At 37.4% G+C, this 15,882-nt stretch overlaps 1 protein-coding gene across 11 annotated transcripts in view; it reads left to right on the top strand.

Annotated features, from left to right (window-relative positions):
* Positions 1–15,581, top strand: part of MAP7D3 (MAP7 domain containing 3) — a 66,269-nt gene extending 50,688 nt beyond the window's left edge. For 7 of the 11 annotated variants that reach the window (XM_063432009.1, XM_063432010.1, XM_063432014.1 and 4 more), the window contains 11 exons: positions 1,703–1,851; positions 4,973–5,097; positions 7,120–7,373; positions 7,470–7,605; positions 9,043–9,223; positions 10,201–10,305; positions 10,665–10,718; positions 10,968–11,040; positions 11,187–11,382; positions 12,744–13,015; positions 14,425–15,581. In XM_063432009.1, coding sequence (XP_063288079.1) covers positions 1,703–1,851; positions 4,973–5,097; positions 7,120–7,373; positions 7,470–7,605; positions 9,043–9,223; positions 10,201–10,305; positions 10,665–10,718; positions 10,968–11,040; positions 11,187–11,382; positions 12,744–13,015; positions 14,425–14,432 — 1,553 coding nt within the window. In that variant the 3' untranslated portion in view covers positions 14,433–15,581. The remainder of the gene's footprint in view (positions 1–1,702; positions 1,852–4,972; positions 5,098–7,119; positions 7,374–7,469; positions 7,606–9,042; positions 9,224–10,200; positions 10,306–10,664; positions 10,719–10,967; positions 11,041–11,186; positions 11,383–12,743; positions 13,016–14,424) is intronic. The other 4 variants (XM_063432011.1, XM_063432015.1, XM_063432017.1 and 1 more) reach the window with 1 other exon arrangement.
* Positions 15,582–15,882: the final 301 nt, after the last annotated feature.

The raw sequence follows: 15,882 nt of genomic DNA on the forward strand, positions 1-15,882 counted from the left end.
GTAGTAAGCCTTTTGCAGTACTGGAGCTGTTTGAAATTCTGTGTTCCGTGACAAGCAGCATCAGGGAGAATCACCCCCTCTTACTTCATAAACCAGAACTTTTGCATGCCTGAGCAAATGCATTGTTTCTCCATGCTTACATAAACGCAATGCATTGCCTATCCACAGAGCATTCTGGGCTGTCATCTAGAGCCTGGATAACATAGTTTTTTCCCACCTTTTTTTCCAATCATGTGAGACTGTAATGAAAATGGAGTATTACGTCTACATATTGCTATTCCTGTTTTTTTATTCTTACTTTGCAAGAGTAATTGAAATCATTAATGAAGATCTTAATTATAAACCCATTGCTTCTTATGAAACCTAAATCTAAAGTAACATGGCTTCCAATCACCTATTTTTCAATTATGTCTCCAGCTTTCATTGCTGATTGTGAGAGATTATTGGTGATGCTCTCCAGAGACAAAATTTACCGTATCCAAGAAGAGCAAACATTTGTTTTCCTTGTTCCTTTTAATTTATTTCTACATGAACATGCTTCATGGTGTCAGCTGGAGATGTTGCTAAAGGTCTTTCTCTTGCTCAGTGCCAGGGGAGAATCTATTCAGATGCACGGTCATCCTTTATTAAAAGACCATGTAACTGATAAATCTCTATAGTTTTTCCAACTGCAGCAGTAACAGCTAGACCTTCTGCAAACTATCCATGGCTTTTAAAACTCTAGATGTTCAATTAAGAAATTTTCTGCTAAGCTGAAAACGCAAAAAAACAAATAAATCACAAAACAGTTAACTGACCATGTTCATTTGTTTAAAAAGAAAATTTATAAAACCATCTACAGGCTAACAGATATTTAATCCTGTAGATGGTTTTATAAATGTTATATTTACTAGATTTTTGCTTTTCTGTTGCTCCTTAGATACGCTATGACTGTGTGAACCAGACACATAACCCCATTTTATGCAATAGCACAAACTAAAAAAAAATACAAACTCTTTTGTATAAACATTTTCAACAACTCAACACTATAGAAATCCACAAACTGAATGAGTTGTTTGTGTGTGCATGTAAATCATGCATATTTGTTGTTTGTCCCCTTAATAATATTTTAAAACACAACAGAACAAGTTGGCCCTATATCAGTTCCAATAACACAAATATGCCTTTAGCAAAAGTTATGATGAAACATTCACATGGGAAGGTCCTCTAGTTTAAGGATTGCAAGTAAGTAGCATAATTCCTGCAGCACACCCAAAATAGCTTTATGCCACCTAATTAATTGTAAAAAAATAAATACATAAATAAAATGGGGTCTGATATCTTCAGAACCTGTAATAATAAAGAACCAATAACTCATGGTTCCCTGTCAGTCATGGGAAGAATGATTAGATAAATTAATTCCATAAGTATAATAAATCCCAACTGAAATCCCGTGTTTTTTTTTTTGTTGTTGTTTTTTTTTAATATATATTTTTTACGTAATTTTAATGTTGGCTTCTGAAGGGGTCTTTCTTCCTGATACTGTTGCTTTTGTACACTAAATATGTGGTGGTGGTGTTCTGTCTGACCTGCTGCACTTCCTCCGGGAGCCTTCTACTGCAGCATCTAACACACAATCTCTCTCTTTCTTTTTCTCCTCTTTCCCTTGTTATGCTCTGCACTTGGCTCTCTGTTTTGTCCGGTCAAATTCTTAACTTTATAGAATCTCACCTCTGTCCTCGTTCAGCTTCAGCCACTACCATCAGTACCCCACCCTCCGTCTCTAAAGGCCCCATGCGTAGCCGTAGCATTGATAGAATGAAATCACCTCAGAGCTCATCTTCTGGAGTTGGCTCCACCGAACCTGTCCAGGTAGATCTATGTTAATCTTTTCCATTTATTGTACTCTGAAATTATTTGACTATCCAAAGAGTTAACTGTGTACAAGCATGAAAAAACTTGTTCAAGGTAAATATATTTGAAGAATAAAAGCCATTATGTTAGAAACTTAACAACAACAAGTTTCTAACATAATGGCTTTTATTCTTCAAATATTTTTGACTTGTAATACCCAAGTTGTTCTTCTTTTACTGTGTGTTCATAAATAGATTGGTAATACGTCACTTTAGGAACTTAGTAGAGTATATAATGGTTACGTTGATATAAAAAGTGATATATGATTATTTTATGTTTTTTGTTGTATCATTCGTTTAGTTATATGATTGAAGAGGTTGTAACAAAAGTATTATTGTATATGTAAAAGTGATTATGAAAAATATTAAATAATATATAAAAAAAAAAGAAACTTGGGGGGGGGGGGGGAACTTAAAAGTGAACAAAATGATTAAAGGAGCACTTATAGCACCATAACCACTACCACCCACTGTAGTGATTATGGTGCCAGTAGTACTCTGGTACCCTCCCAGTGCAAGTACTCAAATTGTTTAAGAACAGTTTGACAATTTACCTGGGGTCTGCCGAATGCCTTCTCCTGGACTGCTCGAGAGCTGCCTGGCACCATAACACATATAGTGGGTTGTAGTGGTTATGGTGCTTGGAGTTTTCCTTTCAGTAGTGAGGTTTATTTTTCTTCTTTCTGGTAAAGGGATATATATTTTATGTGCATTTTTCTTTTCTTGCTGTTGGCTATCAAATGGCAACTTAAAGGGATACTATAGTCTCCAAAATAACTGTCACATGACAGTTTTGGTGTGTAGATCATGCATGTATGGCGTATAGACATCTTGCAGTCTCACTGCTCAATTATCTGCCATTTGAGTAAAAACACTTTGTTTATGCAGGCCTACTCACACCTCCCTTCATGATTTACACAGCCTCCCTAAACACTTCCTGTAAAGAGAGATCTAATGCTTAACTGCCTATTGAGCAGTGAGACTGCAGAGGCTGACCTATATACTAAAACTGCTTCATTAACCTTAAGTTGGAAAAAAAAAAGTTTAAAAATTGCACTGCACTTACTTGTTACCCCCCTCCCTGCACTTACTTGTTACCCCCCTCCCTGCACTTACTTGTTACCCCCTTCCCCGCACTTACTTGTTACCCCCCTCCCTGCACTTACTTGTTACCCCCCTCCCTGCACTTACTTGTTACCCCCCTCCCTGCACTTACTTGTTACCCCCCTCCCTGCACTTACTTGTTACCCCCCTCCCTGCACTTACTTGTTACCCCCCTCCCTGCACTTACTTGTTACCCCCCTCCCTGCACTTACTTGTTACCCCCCTCCCTGCACTTACGTGTTACCCCCCTCCCTGCACTTACGTGTTACCCCCCTCCCTGCACTTACGTGTTACCCCCCTCCCTGCACTTACGTGTTACCCCCCTCCCTGCACTTACTTGTTACCCCCCTCCCTGCACTTACTTGTTACCCCCCTCCCTGCACTTACTTGTTACCCCCCTCCCTGCACTTACTTGTTACCACCCCTCCCTGCACTTACTTGTTACGCCCCTCCCTGCACTTACTTGTTACGCCCCTCCCTGCACTTACTTGTTACGCCCCTCCCTGCACTTACTTGTTACGCCCCTCGCTGCACTTACTTGTTACGCCCCTCCCTGCACTTACTTGTTACGCCCCTCGCTGCACTTACTTGTTACGCCCCTCGCTGCACTTACTTGTTACGCCCCTCGCTGCACTTACTTGTTACGCCCCTCCCTGCACTTACTTGTTGCGCCCCTCCCTGCACTTACTTGTTACGCCCCTCCCTGCACTTACTTGTTACGCCCCTCCCTGCACTTACTTGTTACGCCCCTCCCTGCACTTACTTGTTACGCCCCTCCCTGCACTTACTTGTTACGCCCCTCCCTGCACTTACTTGTTACGCCCCTCCCTGCACTTACTTGTTACGCCCCTCCCTGCACTTACTTGTTACGCCCCTCCCTGCACTTACTTGTTACGCCCCTCCCTGCACTTACTTATTCCCCCCTCTCTGCCTCTTACCTGTGGGCGGGGGAGTGGGATACATGATTCCATAGTGGTCCAGTGGAGCTGGAGGACAGTGAAGAGGGAGCCCTGAGCGTAATCTTACATTGCCAGCAGCAGCAGCAAGTACTCTTCTCTCGCGAGAGCTTTACCACAGGTTGCCATGGCAGCGCTCCTCGCAGCATGCAATGCATGATGGGCTTTGTGAGAGAAGAATACCTGCTGCTGTTTCTGGGAATGTAAGATTACTCTTAGGGCTCTCTCTTCACTATACACACCATCGTGTCCTGCTCCAAATTTCTAACGGTACAGGGGTGTCAAAATGCCGCCACTGTCACAGTGCCACCGGGTGGACAATGGACAGGCCTGCCCTGATTGTGCCACTTTATTTTTGTTCCCATTGAGCCATATAAAGGCCTAAATTTCATTATGTAACATGTATTTTCAGAAGTTCTGGTCTCTATTCTGCCTTTAAGTTCTGGAGTTGCGCACCCCTGGTTAAGTAGAACATCTGTTCTGTGATGTTGCAATCTCTCTTATTGTACTAGATAGTTTGCTGTAAGTTTTCCTTATTAATCGGGTGAACACACAGCCAGATATTTCTCTGGCAGTTTCCATGAAGAACAACAAGAACTAAAGCCATCAATTTTGCAAAATATATGGGAACCAGTTTTTATCTCTAGAACTGTGTTATGATATCATAAATAACTGTAAAATTACATGTGTATAACCATGCCCACTTATACTTTGCTAATTTAGTATTTATTACTGGTATTATGTTAATCAAATGCATTTGATGTTCGTATACTGTTTTGTAAAACAAGAGGTTCAAAGAATTTGTTCTGATCTTTGTTCCACCAGTAGTATAACAGAGTAGTCTGACAAAGTACAAAAGTGATCCAGCACAAACCTGTAAAAGGAAATGTTGGTTTATTAGGGGCCCAAACCTAATAAACCAGACAGGCAATCTATAAAATGTCTAGTTGCACAGCTGCAGTAATGCCCAGAGAATGTGTGCTTGCATTATGAATTGGGATATGTTTCTGTCTCTGCCAGAAAGATGCTGAAAAATCACCTGCTTCTCTTGAAAAACGCCCTCCATCTCCTACAACAGGTTCACGTAGGAGATCTCCATCCCCTGTCCTTACTCCAAAACGGGCCCCATCACCAACACTTGAAAGGTAAGTTCATCTGATATTGAAATAAAAAGAAATCTTGGAAACCTGTGTGAAACTAAAATAAATGTCATGTTGCTAGCAGATGACTGCTTTCAGAAGGAATGTTGCATTTTTAAAAGTACCCACAGTCCCTCTCTTTACGTGGACCGCTATATCACAGGTGCACTCCAAGAAAGCTTCTCTGAAATGTGCTGTTTAAAGATGCCCGGGCAAAAAACTGTTTAAACTTATTTTTTTTAGGTTTACTTTCAGTTCGCATTTGATCAGGAGCCAGCCGTCAGCAGTAGTACTTATTCAGAAGTCAGAAAGTCCTCATCCATAATTCATCACTGGGACATGCTCCTTACAGCAGCTGCTCCACTTTGATCTCGGGCCCCCTCCAGTGCTTCTCATAGGAAAGCATAAGAGACCCATGGCAAATGCACGGCAGTCTCTGCACTCTATCAGTTCAGGGCTCCTCTATTGAAAACATTAGCGGTGTTCAGTGTTGTCGTGTTGTTTGTTGGTGACACAGAACATAACAACCTTGAAAAATCTAAATTTAATGAGATATCACCTCTAGTAATAATAAAAACAAGATATATACAGTGAACAGAGATGAATGTGTGTGATAGCAAGGGATGCTATAGACCACCTGAGTGGGGACCCCTTAGACCACTCTGACAAATACAAAAGTATAATGCATACAATGGTGGATCACACATCTTGATGCGTCTAAAAAGAAACATAAAACCATATAGTGCAATATTGTCTATAAATATATAGGTAGGATTACGTGGAGATCATGTACTCACAAGCCTGGAGCCAAATAGTATCATATGGCTATCATGAATAGTGCAGTGGGACTCTTAAATGTCCCCGTCTGTCTTCTGGATTTTCTTGTATTGTCAAGCAGCATAGGAATCAAGTTTAAGAGCTTTATTAATCCAAAGTATACAATAAAACCAATAAAAAAAGAATACGAGTAAAAATAATCAAACACAGACTGTAGGGCTGAATCAGTCCAAAGACCAGTGTAGCCAAATGGCTGATAGTGTCTGTTGTAGTCCGTAACGCGTTTCGCCCCGTACCAGGGGCTTCCTCGGTGGTAGTAGTATGCAGAGGCTTCTTGGCATCCTTTTAAATTGTTTCTTCTGTCTACTTCCGGGTTTCGCTGTTTCACATTGGAACGCACAGTGCGTTCCAATTCAGGCGCCATGCTTTTCATTTCCGGGTCGCGTCACTTGCGTCGACTCGGGCGCATAGCTGACATCATCGGAACGCATGGCACATGACGCGCGCGTTCCACTTAGGAATTAATTCAAGAGTCCAGCATCGTTCTATACGATCCTGGTCTTGCTATACTGTCTAACATGAGTATGAGTGAACACTTATTACAATCTTTAAAATCATACGAATTTGATAAAATCTGTAAGGTTATTTCAGCAAATAGAGTGCAATATCACAGACGTTTTTTTTTACAAGAATTGGTGTAACAACAATATTTCCTATTTTAAGACTTATGTATTTACCAAACTATCACCTCTAGTGGCTGTCAGTCTCACGGGTACCAGAGACTTAGTTTAGACAATGTATTACATTGTGAGAAAAAAAGAGCCAGTCTTTGGACCAAAGCTACTTCATTTAGATAAATTGATTTTAATGCTTATAGTGTCCCTTTAAAAGTACAGAAATTTTAGTGTCCCTTTAAAAGTACAGAAATTTTAATGCTTATGCTTATAGTGTCCCTTTAAAAGTACAGAAATTTTAATGCTTATGCTTATAGTGTCCCTTTAAAAGTACAGAATTTTTAATGCTTATGCTTATAGTGTCCCTTTAAAAGTACGGAAATCAGAATATTGATTCATGTATGGAATGCAAGCATGCATTTCATATTTGTCCTTGTACAGACTAAGCACAGCAGCAAAACATTCTTAGGTGCATAAAACAAGAAATGGGGAAAACATAACCAACATTTTGCAGTTACTATTTTTGGGAGTTTTGTGTAGTTTGTTTAAAGTTCATTTCATTTTTCTTTTTTCCTAGTAAAAAAATACAAAAAAATCGGCCTCAATCACCAAGTGTGCTAAAACAGAGACCTCCTTCACCTACTGTGACCCACAAACCTGTTCCCATCCAACGTCCGTCTCTTACACCAAGTGTCTTAAGTGCTACCAAAAAGAATACTGAGCCAGAAGCTAAACCAAAGGAAAAAGTGCACGAAGGGACTGGCTTGGAACCCAAACCTTTACAAACCTCAGAGAAGGAGACATCTGTGACTTCTACAAAGACCAAAGATGGTAAAATCAGCAACTTACCTTGTTGCTCATAAATGATTTCTCCCTCCCTACTTAAACAGCTTATTATTATTCTTTCTTTAACATTTTTATTTGCAGAACCCATTAGTAAAAATATTTCAGGGAGCACAACTGCCGAAGAAGCTGCCAAAATCTTGGCTGAGAAGCGTCGGCTTGCACGAGAGCAAAGAGAGCGTGAGGAGCAGGAACGGATACAAAGGCAGCAAGAAGAAAAGTAAAGAATTGTTTTCATTCATATTATTATAGATTTTTGTACGAACATATATAGTAATAGTTAAAGGAACACTCTAGGGTCAGGAAAGCAAATGTGTATTTCTGACACTGTATTAGATGGCTTGCACCCCCTACACCCTCTAGCCCCTCTTAAAAGGTAATGAAACGTACCTTATTTCCTGGCCCTGCCCTTGCTCCGCCTCCTTGACTGACATAATCAGAATTGATGATCTCAGCAAATCCAATGCTTTCCCATAGAAAAAGCATTGGATTGGCTGAAATTGTCCAGGAGGGCGGGGTTGGGGCCAAATGCCAGTGGAAAGTTCAGCGAATCCATGCTGAGCATGGGGATGCTGAAAGTTAGTGCTGAAATTGTGCAGCACTGCTCCAGGAAGCACCTCCAGTGGCCATCTGAGGAGTGTCCCTAGGGAGCAATGTTAACACTGCCTTTTCTCTGAAAAGTCAGTGTTTAGATTAAAAGGCCTGCATTAAGCTGTAGTTGGTCAAATGACTATAGTGTCCCTTTAAGTAGTTCTCAGTAGACATCAAGTCTGATTAAATGAAACTATTAAAGGAAAACTCTGACATTGTAAGCCTTTTTATTTGTAACATTACAGTTTACTACAAGGGATTATATTATCATTCCTCCTCCCTGTAATAGTAAAAAACAGAATGTTTAAATGCACCTGTCATTCATCAGCTTCCCAGTCTCTTCAGGACTGAAGTTCCTCCTCCTCATCCCGCTGAATGGTCATTGGCCATTTAGATGAATGATCACTGGCAGTAATTGCCAAACTAGCCAATCTTATTCTCCTCATATAAAATGTATCTTTATGGGGAAATTCAACTGCATTGGGCATCATTATGCTGGGTATGTTGATCTTAAAAACAGAAATGCTTAAATTTTAGAGTGCAGTACAGAGTCTTGACACCAAAAAAGCATTGTGGAATATGTTGGCGCTCCATAAATGGCAGTAATAAATAAATAAAACATCATTAAAAATTCCTGGTACTTAAAATAACACTCCAAGCCTGCTGTAGTGGTTATGGTGCCAATAATGCACAGGTTAAGTAGTTTAACTCAGAAACGATTAACTGAAAGGGCTTACCTTATGACCAGAAAATGGAAACTGCGTGGCATTGTTTTGCTTAATGGAGCCAATGTAAGTATTCAGCTTCTAAGACTGTATGTGGCACTGCAGGACCCCAGGTAATTTTTTAAACTGCTCTCAAATGGTTTAATTTTTTACTATGGTAAGGCACTTTCTGCAACAGAACTACTGTAGCCAGCTATATTGGTTATTGTGCTTGCAGTATTCCTTTAATTTGCAAGTATGTCCTGTGGACATTAAACATAGGTTGTAATTCCAATGAAATCCAATATGTTTAAGGGAGTAGATTATCCGTATTAATTAAATTTATTTGCTGCACTCATCAGGATCAAACAAGAGGAGATGGCTCGCAAAGCAGAAGAAGACAGAATAAAGCAGAAAGTAGAAGCAGAGCTTTTAAAAGAACAGCAAAAACTGCAAAGGGAAGAAGATGAGCGAAAAGAAGAAGAAGAAAGGGTCCGTAAAGAGCAAGAAGAACAGGAGCGTCTTGCTGAGCTTCAGCTCCAAGTAAGGCAGTAATGTAATAAATGTTAACTTTGGATGTTCCATAGAAGAAGTGTGTGTAGTGGTTATGGAACTTTTCTTTTTTTCTTTTATTGTAAATTAATGAAAGCAGTTCATGGAAGACAAAAAAATACACCTAGATGACTTTCTGGTGATCAGTAGTTTATTCTGAATGGTTTGGTTTAATCAGAATCCAACTAGAGTTCAAATCCCATGCAATAATTAGAATGGACCAATAGTAGCCCTCTGTCTATTTAAAAAAAAAATCTGGTGCAATAACAATATAAATATGCAAAGTCCATAATGTTTACATTTATACTGCCATTTCTATAATGTGTCGTTTTATATTGCATCTACTTATATTTAATTGCTATCCTTTTGGTGGTCTATTATATCGGTTATTATTTAATTCTGTATAGTCAGTGTTTGTGTATAACAGTGTGTATATACCTGCCATGCATAGTATTCTCATTCTCTCCACATCTCGGCTTCCAGGCTCTGAGATCACTGTTTTAAGCCAAAGGTGGAATTGCCATTGAGATATCCCTGCTCCCACAGACTTAACAGTGATCTCCGCACAGACTCTGGCAGCCATGAGGTGGTTGGTTTTTAACACGCAGAGTCGGCACCTACTGCATCCCTGTCATCTTCTCTGTCCAATTATAAATCCAACTCATTAGATGAGACTTAAATCCTATAGTGCTTAGTTCAAATGCTCATACTGCAGTTTTGAAACTCTGGATTACATGACCGGCATTAAGGGTTGTGTGTACATTTACACATATTCTGTCTAAGCTGTTTAATCTTTTGGTATAGCATAGTCCCCAACAGCTGTGGTGGCAAAAGTTAGCAATTACTTATTTAGTTAGAAGCTGTGTGTGTGCCAAAGTACCCATTCTTATTTCTACAAAAAAAGGTACCTTAAATAAACCTGATCAGAATTTGTATGAAGTCCTACAAAGTTGGTATTTGTTTTTAAGAGGGAAGAAGCAGAAGCAAAAGCCCTTGAAGAAGCTGAAAAGCAAAGACAAGAGCGTGAGAAAATTATGCAGCAGAATATGCAAGAAAGACTTGAAAGGAAGAAGGTATTATTAGCAATATAAATAAATATTATACCTTTTGGCTGGTGTTATCGAGAATCTGCTGTACGTTTAAGCTAAAGAATAACGCACATTTTTAGACCAGATTCATTCACTTACGCAACAACACAAAGCTTTTAAAATGTCACAGAATTTTATTGTGAGGGACTTTACACACAGATTTGCACACAATTTTTTTTTGGGGGGGGGGGGGGGGGAGCAGAGGGGAGGGAGGTTTGTAGTTGTTTGCCTTCCTTAGTAAGGCAGATATTACACATACAGTTTGATCACGAATATAAAGCACATTGTTCATACTCTCTATTTTAAATGTGTGTTTTAGTTAAGTGCTTTTTCATATGTTTTAGAGAATTGAAGAAATCATGAAAAGAACCAGAAAGACCGACCAAATGGATTCAAAAGTAGGTTTTTTTTTTTAAAATTGTTTTTTTATTTTTCCTATTAAGATCCCCTGGTAAGATAATCAAAGTGTATATAAATTGGAGTTTTTGTTTCAGTAAATCCTAGTGTTAAGCAATGTAACCCTTATACAGATAAAAGGTTTAGGGTAACATGATCCTTATCTAGTATTGCTACACTTGTTAAAGTTGCATGGGTTGTCTTACTCTGTTTCTGTAATGGATTTTTCAAGTTACTTCTTTAAATTCCAGCATGTTGATAGATCTGACCTGGGCACAGAAGAAGATGATGAAGAAATGAACAGTCTTGAAGATAACCAACATGGTAAGTAGTGACATCGTTGATTTTGAGTGTTTCCACGTTGCATTTTTTGGTTTTTTTTTTTCCCTAAATATGTTATGAAACCAAAAATCGTCAATAATAAAAGAGAAAAACAATCCATGTAATATGTATATTTTATTCTATTCTAGAAGATCTGAATGGACTGGATTCCGGGGAGGATCCTGATGATCAAGAATGTACAAGGTCTTTAACTCCTCTGGGTCCTTTATTACCAGATGATTCAGTGCAGAAGGAAAATGAATTATTTATTATTGGTTATAGCCCAGCCACTGATCAGAAGCTTAATGGGCAATCTTCAGAAACAAAAACACCAGAAGAACCATGGTCAGTAACTGCTTACTCCTATCTACATTGTGTGTGTGTTTTGTTTTGCTTTTCTTTCTTTAATAGAAGATATTGTTTCTTGCTTCTTTTTTCTCATTTTCCTTTTTTTTTTTTTTTTTTTTTTTTTTAAATCTCCCTCCTCCCTCCAAAAAAAATAATCCCACGCTTGTGTTTACTCAATGTGTAGTGATCCAGCATTGGTTGCTTGACCATTTTAAAATTTCCCTATTTGTTTTTTGTTTTTGAGTAATTCTATCACCGGATGTAATACTGGGTGTTAATAAATAGATTGGATCAAGTTTTAAAAGTGAGGGCACGATACCAATAATATTACCCATAGAAGAGTAAATATTCAACAAAAGCTCAAAAACAAAAAGTAATAATAGTAAAGAAAATAATAATAAGGAGTAAAACATGATTACTCGATCGAATCCCAATTTGGCATAACAGACATAACGAAGTGAATTAAGTGGGGGAAAAAAAGGGAAGAAAACTTTAAAATTGGATAGCTAATGGGCACTTATATGTTGATAAAAAAATAGAAACTGAGAGAATATCAAGATTTCAAGTTTCAAAAAATGAAAAATAAAAATAAACTGGTGGTTTTTCAATACCAATAAATACAGGTAATCAGTCAAAAAAAAGGACACGCAAACAACTTTACCGTATACCAACATATAAGTATATAAAAGCATTACACATTCTCGTGAGACTGCATTGTATTAGTCCTTTTCTTATGTTTAACAATTGTTTAAAGGGGAAATCATAACTTCTCAGTATTGTAATACTGTGTTTACTTATGGCTTATATTTAACAAGTATTTGTGAGATATGAAATCTATAAAAGTCTTTATTGGAATTATGTGAATACAGTGTGTATTTTGTGTTTTTTTTCTACTCCTGAATAAAACTGAAGTAATAGTAGAATAGGCAGTATTATGAATAAATAGAATGAGCTACAGAAAAAGTAACAAAAAATTATGTCTGAAAAGTCACCAAAGTAATATAGTTGAAAAGCCTGCCAAAAAATTAGTCACTCCAAAAAAGCATCTCAGGAATGGTGCCGATTAATCATCAATACTTTAATAAATCTCCCACCTTGTTTCTCTTTCTCCTTCTCCAATGCAATGTGCTCCCTGACTGTGTTATTTGTTTAAAAAAAAATGTATATACACTTAAAAGAAAATGAAGGATTACGTGAAAAAATGGTTAATGTTAGTTCTAGATGATGATGTTCAAAATTACATTTATTGGCGTAATTTCCAGAGATGTGGCCGTTCCCCTTCATAAAAAATTGAGCTAAATAAAAAAATGTAAAAAGCCAAACAATTTACTTACTGCAAATCTTTGATTCAATTTTAGCCTTGTGACTAATGGAACAAGCCAAGATTGCATGACGCTTAATGAGGACCATGAAACTACGGAGCTGGTGCAGAGTATAAATGGAAAATCCAGCATGTGGACATTTGAGGAAATTATTGATCTGGGAATCCATTCCAAAACAACAAGTTTGTCCTCCGATTCCATTTCCACAGACACGTGTAATCAGGCCCTTATAGAAGCTTCTACCCCAAAGTTGGCCTTTGAAGATGGGCAAGTCAATTCTTTGTCCACGGTCATTGACTCTGCTGCAGGCAAGTTTCATGTGTACGACTAGGGTAGAACTTTTAAACTGCAGATTATATGATTACATCAACTACATGTTTTACAGTAAACCTTTTCCTAGCTAAGATTTCAAAGATTCTCTTTGAAAATATATTGTCAGAACCATAAGACTTGAAAGCAATTGGAGTATCAAAGTTGATGGTCTGCCGTATGTAAACTTGTTTCCTTTTAGTTTCATCTTTTGTTTAGATCTTCCTTGTTTCTCGATCTTTTGCAAAAGTATTGAGAAGCAACCTGACGTTTTCAGGTTTTGTGTTTTTTTGTTTTTTGTGTGTGTTTTTTTAAGGAACTGTCCTAATTCTATACAGAAATAGGTGGGAGGAGGAAGGCTGTCTGTTACAAAGATTTACAAAGTTGCAAAGTGTCAGGATTTAAAAAGTAAATTCAAAATTATAGTCCAAAATCGTTATTTGAATTTTTTTCCCCCCAATTCAATTCAATTCTGTATTTAATTGCTGTTTTAGCCTAACCTATAAATTTTCTCTTTCAATTCACACTTTTTGAATAGTCTGGTTTGTGTGAGAATGCCCACATATGCATTTACATAGAGTGACGTCCTGTCTTCTCCTTCTCTAAGTTCACCTCATTGAAGCCTCAGAGCTTGCTTTAAACCAGGAAGTAAAGTGGACGGCTTAAACACTTTGGGTTTACAACCATTCATAAATTGTTTAACTGATTATGGTTTGATGGTGCCCAAATCCTCCTGGAACCATAACACAACTTTATTAGCATGACATTGCTATGGTTCCTTTACTGAAATTATTTTAGTGGTTAGATCAGTACCTTTTTTGTCAGACAGTGTGATACATTGCCAATTTCAGAGAAACCGCAATGTTCACATTTGTCCGATGTCATGACTCTAGTAACTGACAGCCACTCTAGGCTTTTCGTAATGGATACATTTTAAAATAGACGGTATTCATATTCAGCAACAACTTGCACAGCATGTTGATGCCAAGCCGCCTAAATGCTTGAATTTGACAAGTCATTATTACTAATGATTATCCAGGGTTAGGAGCGGCTGCTAGGAAGAGACTGACTTGGTGCTGCAATACAGGTGAGGTTTTTTGTTGTTTGTTTTTTTTAAATGGAGAAAGAGAGGACAGCCTGAGCCTAAACATTAAGAGGAACAATCCAACATTAACAACAAATGTATTTATTTTTCCACTTTAGAGAGTGTTCCTTTAAAATAAATTTTGACTATATGGTATATTTGGTGTGTGGTTTTTAGACGAAAATAAAACCATATCTTTCCTTTGTGTATATCCTCCCACCGTATGGCCATTGAAACAGTGCAGTTCTATCCACACTGAATATAGTATTTTTATTTTAATATTGCCAGTATGTATTAACCAAACATTCACCTTTCTTTTTCCAGAAATGTGATTTTTCAGCACTGAAAATCCTGATTGCACTTCGCTCTACAGTATTTAATGAAACGCTGAAGCCTTGTTGTGAAAAGCTGCTATTTCAACATGTTACTTAACAAACTATATATATGTTTGTGTAATTCACCATCCAGGAGAAGGAATCAAGATCACACTTTTGTCATTTCTTCAGGGAGAGCATGATGGTGGGATAACATTTTGCTTTGGAGCAGCAAGCAGTTTTGCAAGGTCTCAATGTTTTTAGAATATGTTGTCTTTGTTATTGTTTATGGAGCAATTTTCTTAACCTATTAGTTAAGTGTACTCTGGTATGCCATAGGACTATAATTAATATGATTAACTGTTGAGTGCAAAGAGGACTAGCAAAAGCATTTTAAGAGTTTTTACAAAACGAGTTACGGGCTATTGTAATACAAGTCTTTGTTCCTTTCTGGTTATGAAGCTTCACGATAATACATAACAATGACAGGCAGAATTTAGTTTCTTGGGGAGAAGGGAATAGAATAATGCTTAGAAACGGTCTTCAAAAGCAAAAAACATGCTTACAGTAAAAGTTCACTGTGACTAATAGTACGTGGAGAAAAACGTTCATTACAAGTATGTGTTTATCACAATGTTTGCTTTAGTATTGATTTTTTTTATTTTATTATAAAAAATATTTTTTTGTTACGTGTATTTAAGTTGCATATGTAAGTATTATTTTATGGTGTATATAAAAAAAATAAGCAGTATTAGACGTTAACTTTTTTTTTCTATATTGTAAGCAGTTTTATAATTACTTAAGTTACCCACTTACTTTACATTCTATCCTGCTAAATCGAACAGTCTTCTACGTCCTCTCGTGTGCAAAGGATTACTTTCCTTAAAAAAAAAAAAAAAAAACTACAACAATTCAGCAACCTAATTAACTTATTCATTTCTGATTTTGTTGACGAAACGTAGACCTAAAATGTTTGTGTCCACGCAGATTTGTTTAGAAAGTTTTGTTAAATTATTTGCAGTGTTGTCACATACTAAATGATAACAGACAGAAAAACGTTTTCATGGAAAAAGGGAGAATGAATATTATCCAAACTTAGTGTATTTCATATGATGGAACGTGTATTTCATCATAGAGCAGAAACTAGAAGCTTGTGACAACCAAACTGTGCATACTACAAAGGTGAGCTGATTTGGCATATTTGCTAAACTTTCTTGAATTCCATGATCATTATGGTTTTTGAGTTTAATCAGAACCATAGATGTGTACTACAAATTAACCAATGAAACTCCCTGTACACTCACAACTGGTAGAGATTTGGAGGATTGGCATGAGCCAAGTAAGATCATTTTATCTTGGTACCTTTCTCAGATTTGTGGAGTTGAGATCTGTTTCATGATGCTCCATTCCATAATAAAATATTTCAAAGGTTATCTGTTTAGCATTAGTAAACTTGTTAAGAGCAGTG

This window comes from Pelobates fuscus, chromosome 9, assembly GCF_036172605.1.
Source record: "Pelobates fuscus isolate aPelFus1 chromosome 9, aPelFus1.pri, whole genome shotgun sequence".
Lineage (NCBI taxonomy): Eukaryota > Metazoa > Chordata > Amphibia > Anura > Pelobatidae > Pelobates > Pelobates fuscus.